This window comes from Cygnus atratus, chromosome 2, assembly GCF_013377495.2.
Source record: "Cygnus atratus isolate AKBS03 ecotype Queensland, Australia chromosome 2, CAtr_DNAZoo_HiC_assembly, whole genome shotgun sequence".
NCBI lineage: Eukaryota > Metazoa > Chordata > Aves > Anseriformes > Anatidae > Cygnus > Cygnus atratus.
In genome coordinates, this window is record NC_066363.1 from 1,917,723 (window position 1) to 1,934,506 (window position 16,784).

General features: G+C 43.5%; 1 protein-coding gene across 4 annotated transcripts in view; it reads left to right on the forward strand.

Annotated features, from left to right (window-relative positions):
* The window catches only part of ALS2CL (ALS2 C-terminal like), a 44,480-nt gene that overhangs the window by 26,373 nt on the left and 1,323 nt on the right, over positions 1 to 16,784 (forward strand). For all 4 annotated transcript variants that reach the window (XM_035554539.2, XM_035554540.2, XM_050709317.1 and 1 more), the window contains exons 11-25: positions 1,946 to 2,011; positions 2,663 to 2,761; positions 3,675 to 3,833; positions 4,128 to 4,239; positions 5,754 to 5,831; positions 7,291 to 7,418; positions 8,660 to 8,833; positions 9,644 to 9,737; positions 10,302 to 10,459; positions 11,966 to 12,034; positions 12,449 to 12,622; positions 13,408 to 13,450; positions 13,844 to 13,905; positions 14,962 to 15,111; positions 16,386 to 16,482. In XM_035554539.2, coding sequence (XP_035410432.1) covers positions 1,946 to 2,011; positions 2,663 to 2,761; positions 3,675 to 3,833; positions 4,128 to 4,239; positions 5,754 to 5,831; positions 7,291 to 7,418; positions 8,660 to 8,833; positions 9,644 to 9,737; positions 10,302 to 10,459; positions 11,966 to 12,034; positions 12,449 to 12,622; positions 13,408 to 13,450; positions 13,844 to 13,905; positions 14,962 to 15,111; positions 16,386 to 16,482 — 1,663 coding nt within the window. The remainder of the gene's footprint in view (positions 1 to 1,945; positions 2,012 to 2,662; positions 2,762 to 3,674; positions 3,834 to 4,127; positions 4,240 to 5,753; positions 5,832 to 7,290; positions 7,419 to 8,659; positions 8,834 to 9,643; positions 9,738 to 10,301; positions 10,460 to 11,965; positions 12,035 to 12,448; positions 12,623 to 13,407; positions 13,451 to 13,843; positions 13,906 to 14,961; positions 15,112 to 16,385; positions 16,483 to 16,784) is intronic.

A 16,784-nucleotide genomic window follows, 5' to 3' on the forward strand; every position in this document is an offset into this window, starting at 1 on the left:
TCAGACTTGAGCCAGTGCTTACTATCAGGATCTCAGCCTGAGGCATAAAATCTTACTATTGTGATAAGGAAAATAAATAAAATAAAACAAAAAACTCTGCATGTGAGAAGTGAAGCATTTTCTCTGATGCTATCAAAATGTATTTTAACATCTGAACAATTATCGGAGTTTTTTTTTAATTCATTAAATACAAAAGATGCTTAAATGCATTTCTTGGGAACATGAGAACTGTTTGCTAAACCCAACCCAAGTTTAAGAATTAGCTATGCCAAAGGGGAACAATTTATAAAAGAAAAGTTAAATGGTCCCAATCAAAATCTATTTGACAAAGGACACAGCCTATGTTTTTGTGAAGAAAACTCAAATATGACCAACCTCCTCAGACAAAAAGGTTGCTATGGGATTTTTATACTTTCTGAGTTTTATACAGCTTTTATACATGGTTTGTTTCTATTGAAGCAAAAAGGGTTTAAAGACTTGGTTTGAAAGAGCCTAAAAATAATCAGAATATCCAGAAACAAAAGCTTGATCCTGAATCTTTTGTGGAAGAGCTTGTGCCTTGCATTAAAGACCAGCATTAAATAGGTGTTTGGAGTAGGGCTATGCTTGAGGCAGTCCCTCACATCATCCCCACCCTCCCCAGCACTGTTATCCCAATGAAATTAGAAAATGAGATTAGAAAACCACTCTGTGCAGACACAGAGGGACAAGCACTGCTTGTTGCTCTTTGCCTCCTCCTATCTTTGGGTTGGAAGAAATGTGATGAAGAAGTAATCTCCGTTGCTTCAGATTAAGTGACTTGACTGAGGCATCCCAAGAAACTCATGGCAGAACTAAGTGACTTGTGGCGCTTCTAATACCTGGGCTTTCAGTTGCTTGCTGTCATTCCCACCGCTGAAACTGCTCTCCTATATGACTTGATACTAATACAGGGTTACAGAAGAGCAAAGCTGGCCATGATGGCTTGTCCACCTCTTTGCCTTTTTGTCCCAGTACTCCTGATGCCTCAAAGTGGAGGAAAGAAACAGTCCTGCTTGAACCACCCCCATGGCTGGAGCTGGTGTTATGTTTGTTTTGCTCTCTTTTGCTTCCATTCAAACTAACAAAGCAAAAGGAGATGTATTTTAAATCCACTTAATTGGATCTGACCACTTCCCTGTATCTTAAAACCCAAAACAGAGTCTGTCACGTGTAGGTGTTAAAAACAACCTTGGTGAAAGTCAAGACAACATGTTGGGGTTTTGGTACCGCACCAACTTGCACTGTCTTTGGCTGGGGACATGTAGGAAACTGGCTGTGTCTGGGCTGTTGCAAGAGTTAAAACAGTGAGTAGGTGTGGGTCGAGTGGGAGAGGAAGGGGGAGGAAATTCATTCACAGCTGGGCATGGTTGTGCAATAATTTGACCATTGCATTGCATCGACAGTTCCAGTCTCATTGTTGCGTTGTTACCTTGTGTAATCATTTCTACAACCCCAGCACAAAACAGATGGAAAGATACAATCCCTCTAGGCCAGCACTCATCTCTTTTTGTTTTCATAGTGCCTGGTAGAATGAATGAATGAATTTCTGGGCTGTGGTGTCATTAACTTGTCTACAGGGATGTGCCGTGCTGGAATGTCAGCTGGCTTAATCATGTGCTATGCTTCAATTAAAAAAGAATCATATGCACTGTCATAAATGAATGACCCAGCAACTCTACAAAATGATTTTGAGATAAAAGAATTTGGAAGAAGATTCTTCCAGCTCATTCCAGGACATGAAAACCTTATGGTGTCAAAACCCTTCAATGCAATCCAAGATCCCAGAGGTGCCTGGAGAACTCTCTCTCCCTGTCCCCTGAGGAAACGTTCTGATGTTAGCAGTCTCTAGGCTATTGATAACTTCTGTTGCAATTGTGTACATTGCTGGTGATCTTATTTGTGTAACTCTCCCTTCAAATTGCAGGGGCACAGTGAAGTGGCGTGATGGACGCAACCACGTTGGAGATTTCAAAGAAGGCTTGGAGCATGGGTAAGTCTTAAACAAAAATCCCAAAGCATTTTTTACTTTCAAAGTAAGCTAAGAAATAGTTCCTCTTAGAGGTACAGAAAAGCTGCTTGTCTTGCATAGGGGCTCTATTTACTGCTAGAGCCCAATTTATCTGACCTATTCTGGACCCCTGCATTAGGCTCAGTGAGTTGTAACTTAGTGAGTGGATTGCCAGTGACTACAAAAAAGGGAGAGCATGCAGATGACCTGTTCAGATGGAGACATGTCCATTTGGCTGGATGAGTCTCACCTTTGATCTCTAAATCTAGGTGAATTCATTCACAAAAAATACCTTGAAAAATAATTTTTTGATATCTTTTAAAAATCTCAAATCAGATTTTTTCGGAGGGAAAGAGACCATACCATGAAATTCAAACATTATTTTTCTAAAACTTTTTGAAAATAAGACTTTTAGACTTCGTATTTCTAAATGAGTTCCAGAATAAGCTAGGTTTTAAAGGGATAAAGTGTCTCAAATACTTAGTGTTGGGGTTAAGAAAACAGTTCATTGATGTCAGAGGTAGAACTGGCCCCAGCCATGTAAATCACTTTGGCAGGTCCTTAGTTTTTAAATTTCATCCAATACAACTGAGTCACATTGTTGTGCTGACCTCCACCATGTGCACCCTGTAGGTTTGGAATATGCCTTGTCCCTCGCCGATCTGAAGACCGGTATGACTGCTATAAATGCCACTGGTACGAGGGCAAGATGAGAGGCTATGGAATCTGTGAGTAAGTAAAACGCAAAGATGGACTCTGGTTAAAGATGGTTATGGCTTTCCAACCAGCTATAACCGTTGTAACTACCTCTGTGCCCTATCGGTGAGGATGTTGTTGGGTATTTGTGCTTGTGTTTGAGAGCAGAGAGTGCGTGGTGTGCCATCAGCCCTGGACAGGCTTGGAGGAGCATGTAGCGTGCTCTCTCAGCTGGCCATGCTGTCTGAACTAAACCTTACGTAGAGTAGGTTCCTTAATGGTGGATGGGATTGTTGGTCTGGGAGTCATAACTGTTTTCCTGAACTGCTGAAGTGGACTGCTTCCCCCAGTTTGCTTCTCTTGCTCACTCAAATTCTGAGCTTAAACCCAGAGCTTAATTTGGGAAGTGGAGTGCCAGATGCTTCTGGGAACAGTCGTTTGCACAACTGTGTCTCAAAGCGGTGCTCTGGGGATTTGGATGGAGCCTTGCCTGTAAAGCACCCTATTGTGGGCATATGGCAGTGTCCCAGCCTTACCTTCCATCTCCCTTCAATTTAGAAGGCCAGAAACAGCAGCAGAAGGGGTGGGAAAAGAAAGGTGAAGGCAGATCTGTCTTCCTGCTTGATCTGATCTACTCCCACCCTGGATTAACCTGATGTCACTGGGATCTGGTTGGCAAGAGGTCAAGCACTGAGTAGCCTCTCAGAGGACAACTGGAAACCCTAAGTGTTGTGTGCTCAGATAATGTTGAAAGCTATCTGTGAAGCGATTAGCTTGCATGATGTATGTTCCTAATAGTGGACAACTAGAGGCTCCAGAGATAACAGCCAAGCGAGTGTAATATTTGGCAGGCAGATGTGCCCAATGTACTCAGTTTCCTGGCTTGCTGCTTTAATAGAAGCTATCAAATTGGCACAGTCTTGGATTCTGTTTGTATCTCTCCCTGCAGGTATGGGAATGATATGGTCTACAAAGGCTACTTCAAAGACAACGTGCGTCAAGGGTTTGGGATACTGGAGAACCACTCAGCTGAGCATCCATTTAAATACACAGGACAGTGGGAAAATGACAAGAAGAATGGATATGGAGTCTGGGAAGACAAAGACAGGTAAAGGTGGTATGGATCAGTGATGGCTTTAGGTGCCTGAGAGTTTTCCGCCTCTATTGGCACAGGGAAAGCCTTATGTTCTGACAGGGGGAATTGGGAAGGAGGAACGTGTTCAGCCTCTGCTATAAGGCCTGAACTCCTGGGGAATTGCAGAGTTGAGTTAGTGCAGTAAATCTGACTTTTATACTGTGTGGGAACACTATATCAGGTAAACCTAGCCTCAGTAGGTGATACATCAGATTGACTAAAATGTAGTGAAATAGAGAAAAAAAAATGTTTTCTATTGCATTCTAGAGGGGAGAGATACATAGGTACATGGCTCGATGATCACAAACATGGACAAGGCATTGTAGTCACCCAGTCAGGTGTCTGCTATCAAAGGACATTTCATGCTGACAAAATGGTGGTAAGTATCCATTTTCAGTGGACTCTAGGTGTTGGTGGGACATGGAATTCCCCCATCAAGGACAAGATTAAGATTTTCCTTTATAATTAATCTCTGAGGGAAAATAGACGGCAAGAAAAACTTAAGCATTGATATTTTACCACAATAACATTTTTGAAGAACAAAGCCTAGATGAAATCTTCCATTTATTATCACCTTCACAAGGTACAGGTAGGAACTATGTGGGAGACTCTCTTCTCCTTGCTCATGCTAAGACACTTTGTAAGCTTTGCTGTTCAACTGACCATCAGGTCACAAGTATAGAACAGAACTCATGTTCTGTTCATGTGCTGTGCTAGTATATGCAATGCTATGTCTGTCTTGGATATCATCAAGTCTTTACCTTGCCAATGTGAGCTTACCTATGCTCAGCTGTCTTTCCAGTTCATTGAAAATTTAGACGTTGGTGTAGGAAGCAAAAGGGACTGGCATAGGACAGCTGGCTTGGAAATAAAAGCATTTCTTCTCATGAAAAATACGCACTTAAAAAAACAAACAACCCCCTCCCCTCACACCGAATTAGGACAAAATGTTTAGCATGGAAACTCTGTTGGAAGGGCTCTCCATAACAGTTCCATCTGCAGGGAACCAAAATAAAGCTGTCTTTTGGTCTGCCAGCTGCCAAAGGCTCCTTTAACTTCACAAGGCTTCCGGGTGGGAGCAATCGCTTCAGTTTTCCTAGTGGAAAATCAGTATGGCCAAGAAGCTTCCCATGGAAACCTTTTATTTTTGCCAAAAAAGGGCACTTTCCATCAAGAAAACTGTTCCAGCGGAAAATGTGTTACAACTCTAAAAGTGACCACATTTTCTGGCTGGTATGGGTATGTTTAAACTGTTGGGCTCAAACCATGGGCCAAGCCCCAGTGAGAAGAATCTTACCCCACTGGCATAAATTATTCTGTGTCTGTTCTGCATTTTGGTGCTCTTCCTCTGAAATGTGTGCTACTGTAAGCGGCCTTGGGAGTTGGCAGGTAATGGAAAGAGTCATTTCATGAGTGCTTAGGAACAGCTCATTAAAGCCCCATTGACTGCAAAGCAAGGGACAAATCTAATTCTCCACAGCAGCTGTCTTCCTCTTTTCTCTTACAAAGAATGACACAATTGGCTACAGTCACCAGGAAGTCGTAGGATCAGGAGGGCCATGAATTTGATCCATATCACAATTCTTGGTGACCACTCGTAGAGTAGGAAGCTGCCATTTCTTCCTTATTCTAAGGAAATAAATGTAGTATTACTGTCACTTAAAACCACCCGACTACCCTGTACATCTCCTCCATGCTGGGATGCCTAATGAGCTGTCTCTAGAACACCTCCTTGCTTTCCTCTTGGGTGTTGCAGATCATATGTTGAGCTTTCATAAAGGTTTTCAGAACCTGCAGCCCATAAATAGTCTGAGCCATTGGCTGTTTCTAGATGAACTGGAGTAGGGAGGGAGTTAGTGTCATGAACTCATTGCTTGTGCTTTTCACATGAAGGGTTCTGGGATTCTGCTCTTGGAAGATGACTCAGTCTATGAAGGAAACTTCACAGAAGACCTAACCTTTGTTGGAAAGGTGAGCATTTAGTCCATCTCTCCCATTCCATATGGTTGCTTGCTTTCTAGAAGGCGAATAGATTCTTCAAAGTTTCATACCCCCTCCCTCCAAAAAATAACGTTTTCTTGTTATTCCCTTCCCCCTCTTGTTATCTTTTTCATTTACAGAAGGGAGGCTGCAGCTAAGAGATTTCAAGAGGCAGGGGGATGGAGGCTTTAGTTGTTTTGTTTTTTCTTTTTATACAAGGCTTTTTTTTTTTCTTTGTCGTTGCTGTTGTTTGCGGGAGATTTTTGGCTGCACTTCACAGCTGCAGTTAGGATGTTCCTGTATTCTTAGAACAAATGTTTTTGCCTTTGTAGTGGTTTGGGAGCACAGGAAATGATGCTTGAAGCAAACAGAGTTGCAGTACCAGTGCTCTGCTAGCATAACCCAGATGTTAACATAGCTGAGGGATCTTGGAAGCTTAATTTTACAATCTGGCTACTGCACTGACATGTTCGGCATTTTTCAGTTGATCTTTAACTGAAATAGCTGGTTAAAGTGTTCATCAAGTGCCCCGTTGCAGGGAAAACTAGTCCTCTGGCTTGTTGCAGAAACGCATGGCAAGTCTGACGGGAAGTGTGTGGTCAAATCAGACTGAGCTGATGTCAAAATAGATACTTGGTGAGGGTAGCAATTGCAACTTAGCCCCGTCATTTACTGACTTGTCATGGGAGGAAGTGCTTGTGTCATAATCTTCTTCAGCCAGAGGTGTTACGGTGAAGTTGCAGAGACTGCTCCTAGTTTTAAGATGCAGCTCCCTCCAAAATTAATGTTTAGTTTGGTGGTTAGTTTAGAAAAATCTGCTCATTATCTCAAGACAGAATGCCTCCTGCTATGAGCAGTAAGGATTTCAGTCTTGCATTGGAAGCCAGATTAATTACGATATTGTTTAACTTTGGATTTGGTTTAATTAAAACCTTTCAAGTTTGAATCAAGCTACTGCCTGTCTTCTCCTGTATTTTCCCCAGAGAGTTTAAGGTTTTTCTTGGTAGCAGAAAACATTTTGAAAGCTTTTGTGGTGAATATCATATGTTTCCCTCTACCCCTGAGGCCAAACTTGTTTGTGGTTTTAACAAGTAGAGGAAAAATAGAGGAGAAATTGCAATTTCATGTGTTTTAAGCCAGAAAAAAATTATAACTTAAAAAAAGATACTGTCAACTTGTAAAATATAATGCAAGAGTCTTACTCAGTGATGTCTTCACCCTCCAAAATTCTACATGTCATTCGACAGCAGAGATGTATTGTCTCCAGCGATCACTACCTTAATGACACTATTGTTTTGGGTGCTGAAAATGTGCACCTCAGTGCTGAAAGTTGTTCTTAGTCACCGTTTCAGGAGCTGGCTCTGTTGAAAAGAGAATTTGAGCTCTCGGTCCAGCTTGTTTCCTCTTGCTAATGAGATCTTGGCAGAATAACCCCGTATTTCTGTTGCAGGGAAAGCTGTCATTTGCCAATGGTTTCATCCTGGAGGGAACCTTTACTAACAAATCAGGGCAAGGCCTGCAGACCCAAGGCATCCTGAATACATCGAACGAACAGCCGGATGAGAGAATAACCAAAACGTGAGCAAAACCAGCTGACTTTTTGGGTTGTGATTTGTGTTTTGACGATACCTGGAAGAGTACTGGACCAGTCCCTTCAGGGATGAAGGCAGTCCTTGCCTAAAAGAGCTGGTCTGAAAACTGGTGTTTATACAGGGAGAGAAGGAAGAAAGGAGAGTACATCTTGTCATTTAATCTTAATGTCTGGTGGGAAGCAGAAACCAGATGTTCTTCTCCAGTCCTTCCACTGGCCATCCAGATTTGCTCCCATTCTCAAGCTGGAGAGAGTTTTGGAAGCTGAATGTTTGGAGTGATTTGTTCATGTGTGTGCATGTACCTTTCCGTGTATACAGACAGGTCTGAAGCTACACAGGCAAGGCTGGGTTGCTAAAATATATCACTTGCTCCTTTCCTGACCCTCTGTGCTACCATCCAAAATATTACTAACTGATATTTTAGAGAGAGGAAAGCTACCAAAAATCGAGGAGCGAAGCACAGCACGTGAAGCTTTGAAGGGCTTGGGTTGTGCTCTATGGGGTGAGAGCCGGGTGAGAGCCAAGTGTGGAGCCAGGATCAGAGCTTCAGCAGGCAGTGGTGCCAGTGAAGGGCAGGAGCAATTGAGCTGAAACTGTTGGGCCACATGCTTCAGAATAGACTCTTATCCTTAGGCTGAGCCCCACAGAGGGATGCTCTGGCTGCCAGCCCGGAGGGCCTGGGTTCAGGCATTTAACCTAAATGAAGGAGTCTCTGTGGGAAAAAGAGCTGCCTGTCCTCTAAGGTTAATTCCTCTTGCAAAATCTTTTCTCCTCAAAGCACTTCCAGTCCATCAGAGTTTTTATGTTGCAGAAACAGCTCCTATTTCCTGTGCTTTTCAGACATCAATAGCTACTGGTGGTGGTCGCTCAAATGTCTCCTTGCTATCTGTCTTTTCTGTAGGCTTTCAGTTGAATTACATAGTCTCTCTATCTTCAGAAATATCCATAAGTGGAGCAGAAAACCTGTGATCAATTCATCAGTAAAGTTCTAGATTATTGGCGTTCCATGCAGCAGGAATTAGTTTTTCTTGACCCAGAGTATGTCATTGCCAGGCAAATAGACTCAAGTTGCTTTTTCTGACTCACCAGTTAGGCACTGCTGACTTCTCTGCTCCCATAGTTCTTATGTTGATATCTGATTCTGGAGAACCTCCCGTGTTTGAAGGTGAAGTCTGAAATACGCAAGGGGGGTTGCAGAGAAGCCTAACGCCATGTCTTGTTGTGCAGTCAGCTGGGCCTCAAAGAATTCCCAGTAGAGAAGAGGTGGAAGGGAATCTATGACCAGTTCCTGGAGTTCATCCATTCCGGCTGCAAAGAAGAAACAGAAGAGTCTTTTACAGGGTTCCACATACAAACAAGCAAAGAGCTGCGGAAATCTCAGGAGTACCTCTTCTGCCACAGGTAGGAATATAATGTGCTTTTGCGGCAACTGAGGAGCCCATCTTTGTAGAGAGGAGAGCGGTTTACATTTGAGACTGCCTTACATTGAAGCTATAAACCCAAGCATTATTACCCCATTATTCCCGTCCATGACACTCTGCCTTTCTTGGAGGAGGATGACTTTTAAGTCTGTATGTAATATTGTGCTGTTGAGGCTGATTCACATATATATATATATATATATATATATATATATATATATATATGTGTGTATATATATATATATACACACTTATATACACACACACACACATATATATATATATATATATGTGTGTGTGTGTGTGTATATAAGTGTGTATATATATATATATACACACTTATATACACACACACACACATATATATATATATATATATATATATATATATATATATATATGAAAATTTAGGTGGGATTCACTTGATTAAACATAGGCATCTGCATGTGGGCCAGTCGATACTGGCTCCTCTGCTAGTTAAAGCAGACCTACCTGATATTGTCAGCAGATTCAGGCTGAACTCATTTTCTTTGAAGAAAATGTCTCAAAAATATCAGATGAACGTGTGCAGGGTGCAACTCAGGCTGGCTGTGAGGGGACCTGAAGGTGATGAGTTTTAGGTGACCGCAGCTGCTACAAGTAGGTGGGGCATTTCCATTGAAAAGGGTAGAGTAGAATTCTTTTGTTCAAATAGTCTCATTGCCCCCTTGGTATCCACCTGCAAGACCAACTGGGATTTATCCCAAAGTTTTCCTACATGGTTTTTCTTTCTCACCTCTTAATTTTCCAGGGGGACTGAGGATGTTTCCTGGAAAATAGAAGATATTCTTGAAGAGCTTGTCCACCACCAGGAACTGGAGTCACTACAGCGTTATTTAGAGAAGGTAAGGTTTAAAACCCCAATGATCTATGTCTGTCCGTCAGATGTGAACAAAGGCCACAGCAGCTTGCTTTCTGTTAGCACGTACAATACAGCCAGTGACTTCAAGAGTCTTGTCTAAAATGTGTGAATACCTTTGTGAAGAGGAGGGCTTTCTTGCATGCCTTTTGGATATTTTATGTACAGCTATACAGGCCAGGAAAGTGCTGATAATGCTTTACTCAGTTCTCAAGCTGTGTCAGGGAATAACCAGCTGCTGGAAATGATTAATCAACTTCCATGCACTCAAAGTTGTTTTGCACTCAGACAGCCTTACCCTGAAGCACCCTTTGCTGTGATAAGCAAGAGAGAGCAAAGATCATCAGAGCAGCGAGTTCTACTAAGCACATTTCTTTCTGATAATGGGCGGAGAATGGGCTCTTGGCAGTTAAAATGACCAAAATTATAGGTGATTACCTCTAGGCTTGTTCTCCTCTGCTGACAGGAGAAGGCTGGATTGCCTTTAAGTGTTCTCCTCTGCTCGTGGCAAAGGTGGACTTGTAAAACTTAATTTTCCTCTATCATGCAGGCGTTGAAGTCTTCTCTGCACCCACTAGGAAAGCTGCTGAAGGCCTTGACAATAGCTTTTCAGGCAACATATTCTGGGATTGGGGCCAACAGACACTTGCTGACTATGGCACAAGAGGAAGTCAAGTACTATGCAAAGAAAATATGGGAGTTTTACCAGTAAGTAAAGAACTCTGAGGCCTTTCCAATGGGTATGTTAAGCAGACCGTTGGGATAATTCTTTCACGTCAATGCTGCTTTATTTCACATTGTTTTTTTTGGGAGACTTGATTCAAAACAGCGTTGGATAGAGGTATTTGTAATAACTAAGCTCTTATGGACATAGGAATTGTGTCATGTCCATTGTTCAGTACGTGACCCAAAGGACATGGCTTTAATGTGACTAAACCTCAGTGAGATACAGCAGCTCGGTGAGCTCTTACCCATGATATACTTCATTTATGCAAGCACAAATATGAGTGAGAAACCTCATTAAATAACAAGAGCAGCAAAGTATACCAAAGCATGCAACAATGGTGTTCAATATTGATTGCTGAATGAAAAAGAATTTAATCTTAGCATGCCTCAACTCAACAGGAGGTAACGTGCAGCGTGATTACATTGCTGAGGCTGGGCTGGAGTGGGTAGTAACTCCAAACTGAGGTTGTTCAGCCAGGTGGTTGTGCCCATGGGTACGTAAGGACAGGATCAAAGGCATGACTGGGGTCCTGTTGCTGCTTGAATATCTGTTTAGCAGGAGATATAAGAAATGCCGCAGTAGGCAAAGGTGGGGAGCTCTGCCTCTAACTGCACTCGGGGAAGATATTGCCTTAAAATGAGGAGGCTGGATAAAAGCTTTGTTATCAGCCTTGTGTACTTGAGGAAGGCTGCCAGCCCTGCCATGAGTTCTCCCTCCTGGGGCAGTCTGAAAACACCAGCACAGCTGATGGGAATGAGTCAGATTTGATTCAGTTCATCTGCTGCATGTCTGTGTTGTGAAACAGGGTGAAGTGGAGGGATCTGAGCTGTGTTCATGAGCAGTACAACAGGGCTGCTAACCCGAGCATTGGTTTGTGTGAACCTTCACATGAGCTTCTGAGCTCGGTGCTTGGAAAGCTTGCTTCATGTCTCAAGACCTTTCAGGTGCAGCGTGGGGAGCTTAGCCAGCGTGTCTCTGGCTACGCTGATGATGCTAGACTAGATGAGATGCTTCTGTGCCAAAAACAGGCAACCTATCCTCAGCCCTTTTTTGGCATTGGGCAGTCTGGCTTGGAAATATCAGGACAAACCCAAGCTACTTTTTCAAAGCAGAGTATCCTCGAATGTTCGTAGATGGATTAAAGAATTGGCTGGCGCGACATGTCCTGAAACCTCATGTTTCTTAAGTGAGAATACAAGGAGCTGGTGCTCAATGAAGACCACAGTTAGGATCTCTGGAATGATTGCCCTAGTTTTCAGAAGGTATACAGATATTTTGAAGCACTGATTCATTTCTGGCATCTGCTGCTGGTAATGGAGAATGCCCTCAAACTGTGAGGCTTGGTTTGCTGATAGAGAACAGCTCCTGGAGCCAGGCATCATTCTGTCAAGCTCTTTTAATCAGAGGTTTCAATGTAGAACAATCCAGGTTGCCTACAATACAAAATATGCCTTCAGAGAAATAAAACAGTTCTGCTTCTCTTCTAGGGGTTTGCTCCATCTGGCACTGGAACAGAAAGGCCAAATGCCTGCAAAGTGTGTGGGTGGAGAGACAAGGTAGGTGTCACCGCTGGCTGTTTAACTTCAGGCTGCTGGAACCCAGAGGTGTTTTCTAAAATGCATTAAATGCTAAACTGATTGCATTTGTCCATTTGACTCAGGTTTACATCTCACACTTTTCTTTAAGAGTTCAAAGCTTTCAGTATTTTGGCTTGTAGGAGAGCAGCAGCTCCTCCTAATCATGTTCTGTAGCAGAATAAAGATGTGGGGAGTTGGAGGCATGTGGGACGCATCCTTGTAAGATAACTCACACCAGCTACTGGGCTGGTTGTGTGCAAGATGGCAGAAGAGGAGAACAGGTCTCTTTGCAGCCTCAGGAGCTGCCTCTTATGTTGAGTCCTACATGGCTCTGTCTCATATCAAGATTATAGATTTCCCAACAGGACTCAACTGTGCTTATCTCTGCCATAGTGACCAGAAGGCATGCAGTGTGGTCCTGCCGTTGATCTTGCCCTGCTTCTACCCTGAGCTTTTCATGCTCTACATGCTCTATCATGAAAGAGAAGATGACCTCTACTGTCAAGGGATTGTGGACCTAAGTCTGTTTCCTGACATCAAGCTGCTAGAGTTTCTGGATGTACAGAAGTAAGTGACCTTTTTCATCTCTGGATATACTCCGATGATACCAGCTGGGAAGCTGGCAGCCAGGGAAAGTTCTGATGGCACGGAGGGGAGGAATTATACCATGTTGCTTCCTTGCTCCATCGTTAGCTGTAGCACTGAAGTCTTTCCTAGGCTGCTGGAGGAAGCCTAGCCTGCTGTTTCTAACTTGCCAAATAAATGGTTTCCTCCAACTTGGAAACAATAGGATATAGTTTATAAACGTGTCTCAGAAAGGGCTGTAGACCACCAAATGGTACCTGCTGTGTGGGCACACAGTCTCAAGACGGGAAAGGCTCTGGATCCAGACATTTCCCTCACCCATTCCTTCAGTAAAATCCATCTTTGGAAGTGTTATGTGAAGACTAATGACTTAATGACTCAGACTCAAGAGGCGTGTGAGGTTTTCTAAAACTGTGTCATCTTCTGCTCAATGGTTTCAGTGGTGTAGCAAGACACCCAGAATCTCAATGTGATTCAGTCTAGACCCAGTGAGAAGAATTGCATCTGAAAGTGTCAAAGCTCTCCACTGATTATTACAGGAGCATCTGTGGGTGAAATGAACCCTAATTTCAGGTCAATGACTGAGCTATTTTTTTTCTTCCTGTGGCCATGTAATGAAAGTAGAGAACTCAGCCTTGTGCACCACCGTGACTTCTGCATCACGTTGAACGAGGAGATATGAACAGTCAAGACTGACTTAGGGTGGAGTTAAGACATGGACATCTGCCTTCTAAAGCTTTTTTTTTTTTTCTGTCATCTCCTTTCAGACACCTTTGGCCTCTGAAAGATCTCACCTTGACCACCAACCAGGTAAGAGCTAGCACCTCTGTCATGTCATTGGGGTGGTGCGGGGCTACGTGTTGGCCAACGATTGAGCTCCACCTGAGTGAGCCCAGGGGCCCTGCGCTGCACTCAGAAATCCTAAATGACATGTGATAGTTAGTTATGGTCTGTAACTACTGCATAGCAGTATTCCTGGGTGGGAATATTTGCTCTGCTCAGTGTCTTTTCAAAGACATCTAAGTTTGAACGTACTTGGATGTCTACAGTTCCACTCTCGGCAGTGTGGCACTGTCTGCAAGAGCTTTATTTTGCCCTCGGTGGGCAGCAAATACGCTTGTTTTGTGCCCAGCACTGAGGAGCTGTGGGGTGGCTCTTGGGGAGATGCTCCTCCAGAGGCACAGCTCTTTGTCTCCTTTTCAGAGGCGGTCCCTTATCAAAGACAAGTGTTTCCTGTCTGCCACGGAGTGTTTGCAGAAGCTGATGTAAGTCACCAGCCTTAACCTACTGACAGTCAGAGCTGATGGGGATTTTCCTTATTCTGGGAAGTGCCGTAACTTCACACCCGTTTACAAAAGCATACGTGGTTCAGGCTGCAAGGTTGTTTAAAGAAAAACTATTTGTGACATTCATTCAGCTGAAACTAAAATGTATCTTTTGTAGGAATTTTCTTTCCCTGCAGAAGTGTCAAGACAATATCTAAAGTATTTAAATGCAATCCTCCCCTGGAAAATATCTCCATTTAAATTTGCTGAGAAAATTTTCCTCCATAAAATATGGCTTTGAAATGGAGTTTGCTCGTGATATGCCTAGAAAATTGGGCCTTGCTGTGTGACTGCCAGGTCATGATATAACCCATTGCTCTGGATGCGTAGATGGAGCTAGGTGAGGGATATCCAGGCAGTGTGGTGTCCCAAGATGTTAACGTTAGCAAAGTGGAGTTCAATCTAAGAAGCTCTGCTTGATTTATTGGCTTAGAGGATGTGGGAAGGGAGATAAAATGGTGCAGAGAAGTGTTGAGAGCTGCATCGGGGGAGTCCTCAGGCCCTTTTGTATACTAGCCTTGGTGAGAGCCTCCCTTGGGAAGCCACTGCGAGTGCTGTCTGGGGAAAGCAGCACAGGTGAGTGTCTTTGCAGGATGTGATGGGCAGGAAAACCAACTTTATAGACGTGACAACTGTATTATTCCCCTACGAGAACACTTCCTTGGTAGAGCTGACCAAAGTGATTTGTTCCATGCCGCTTAAATTTTATTTGAGGGACTGCAACTCGGGTTAGTCCTGCCTAAAATGAGAGGTTGGCATTATGGTGCTCAGGACCTGGGGAGGCTCAAGGTCCACCTGGACCTCATTACACCGTGGTGATGCCTCCTGTCACCACCTTGTAGACTCCTTTTTGGTGCAGCCATTTAAGATGGCTGACAGGCTTTTTGTGGTAGTGTGAAGGTCTGCTCTGAGTCTTTTATTTTTTAAGGGCCACTGCTTTATCCCTTAACCCGTGTAGCAGAAGCATCTTTGACCCAGCTGTTTTCACACTGACAGCACCACAGTGGATCCCCGCGAAAAGCTTCTGATCCTCCAGAAGACATACGAGGAGATAGAGAGCACCGTGTCCCGGGTGGTGGAGACGGACTACAAGCTCCCCATGGACGACCTCTTGCCCCTGCTGATGTACGTTGTGTCGCGAGCTAAGTAAGTGGCACCTTTTCACTTCCCAATCCCATGGTCGTGTGCTACCTCAATCAGGAACGGATAGCCACATTTCCAGGCCCAATAGTTTTAATTAAAAACACAAGTGGTTGTGTTTTAATTTTTTTTTCCTGAGCTGTATTTGGGTTCTTGTGTGCTATGGTCTGCCAGCTGTGGCCTGATGGTGTTGGCCATGATCTAACGTGGCTAGGGACTGGCTGAGTGTCCATCCAAGAAGGTGGTTCAGGGTTGTCACGAGAAATGCAGTCTGACTGGCATCCCAGATTATCGTAGAAAATAGGAATATGTGGTCTTTGGAGGCCAATTGTTGATGTTTTCATGGGAATTATCTGCACACTGGGTTGAGAGAGATGTGAAGGAAAAATCAGAAGACAACAGGCTTTAAATCAGCTCCAGGGCAGTGCAGATGTGCAAGAAAGGTGTTGTGTTTGCCTTGCTGCCCTTCCTGCAGACGCTAGTCCTGTCTGGATCTTCTTCAAGAGGTTTGCAAGAGCCCCTGGAGGACTGGTGGATTACTTTGTGCTCTGTTTTGAGGGTGAAAAGCTTAGGGTTGGCTTCTGATTTCTCTCTGACTTACTCTGCCCTCATAAGCATTTAAGAAATCTCTTCAGTTTTCTGTTCTCAGTGGGGCACTGTGGTTCAGTTTGGAGACTAGGGAGGTCTTGAATATTGACCATCTGGTAATTGGACTTCTCCTGTATAGGAACGACTGTGAATGTAACATTTCTGCCAAAGAGGCTGTGCCTGTATTGCTCTCACTGAAACTGCAGGAACCTGTTTGCATCCAGTAGAATGAAATCACACCTTTTTTTCTTTTTTTTTTTTTTTTTTTTCCTGGCAAATTTTGAGTCAAAATCCTTGACTGACTTTCTGGATGTTCTTGGCATCCAACAAAAGGGTGAAATGTTTAAGTTTGGGGCTGAGTCTTGAAATCCAGAAGCTTAAAAATAAATAAAAAATGTTATCGCTATTTATTTTTGCTACCTTTGCTGTATGATACAGGTTTGTATTGCCAGGCAGCTTTCTTGTCTGCAGGTGATAGAGGAGTGGAATCAGAGAGGCTGAGCGTTCTCACTGACATCCTGTCACGCAGGATGCTTCAAGGACTCAGCCTCCTGAAGTTGAAGGTGATGCACAGGGAATCAGCAATGGATTTCCAGATCTGTGCCTCCCTCTCTGCGTAATCTGATTTCAAACACCTGCCCAGAAACGGTGGTGCCCAGGGATTTGTCTCAGTTGTAGCTGTTTTTCCCTAGAATCCAGCACCTGGGAGCTGAGATCCATCTGATCAGAGACCTGATGGACCCCACTAATCAAGGAGGACTGTATGACTTTCTGCTAACAGCACTGGAGGTAAGGAAATGTTTTTATCAGCGACTGTTACAAGAAGCTGTAGGAAAGCCTTTCTCGAATGGTAGAGATGCTGATGCATGCTCTCAACCCTCATACAATTTTAGAGGGCTGTTCACATGCCTAGCACAGGTTATTTTCCTTCTAGTCAAGAAAATACTTTTATCATTAACTTACAATGTGCAGATTTAATCTTTTATCTAGCCTAGGGTGGCAATGTACCTTCACCCTGTGTGGTGGAGACCCAAATTTGGCTCCAAAGCTGCTAAACCTTTCCCTAACAGGTTGCTCTGTTCTTTGCACAG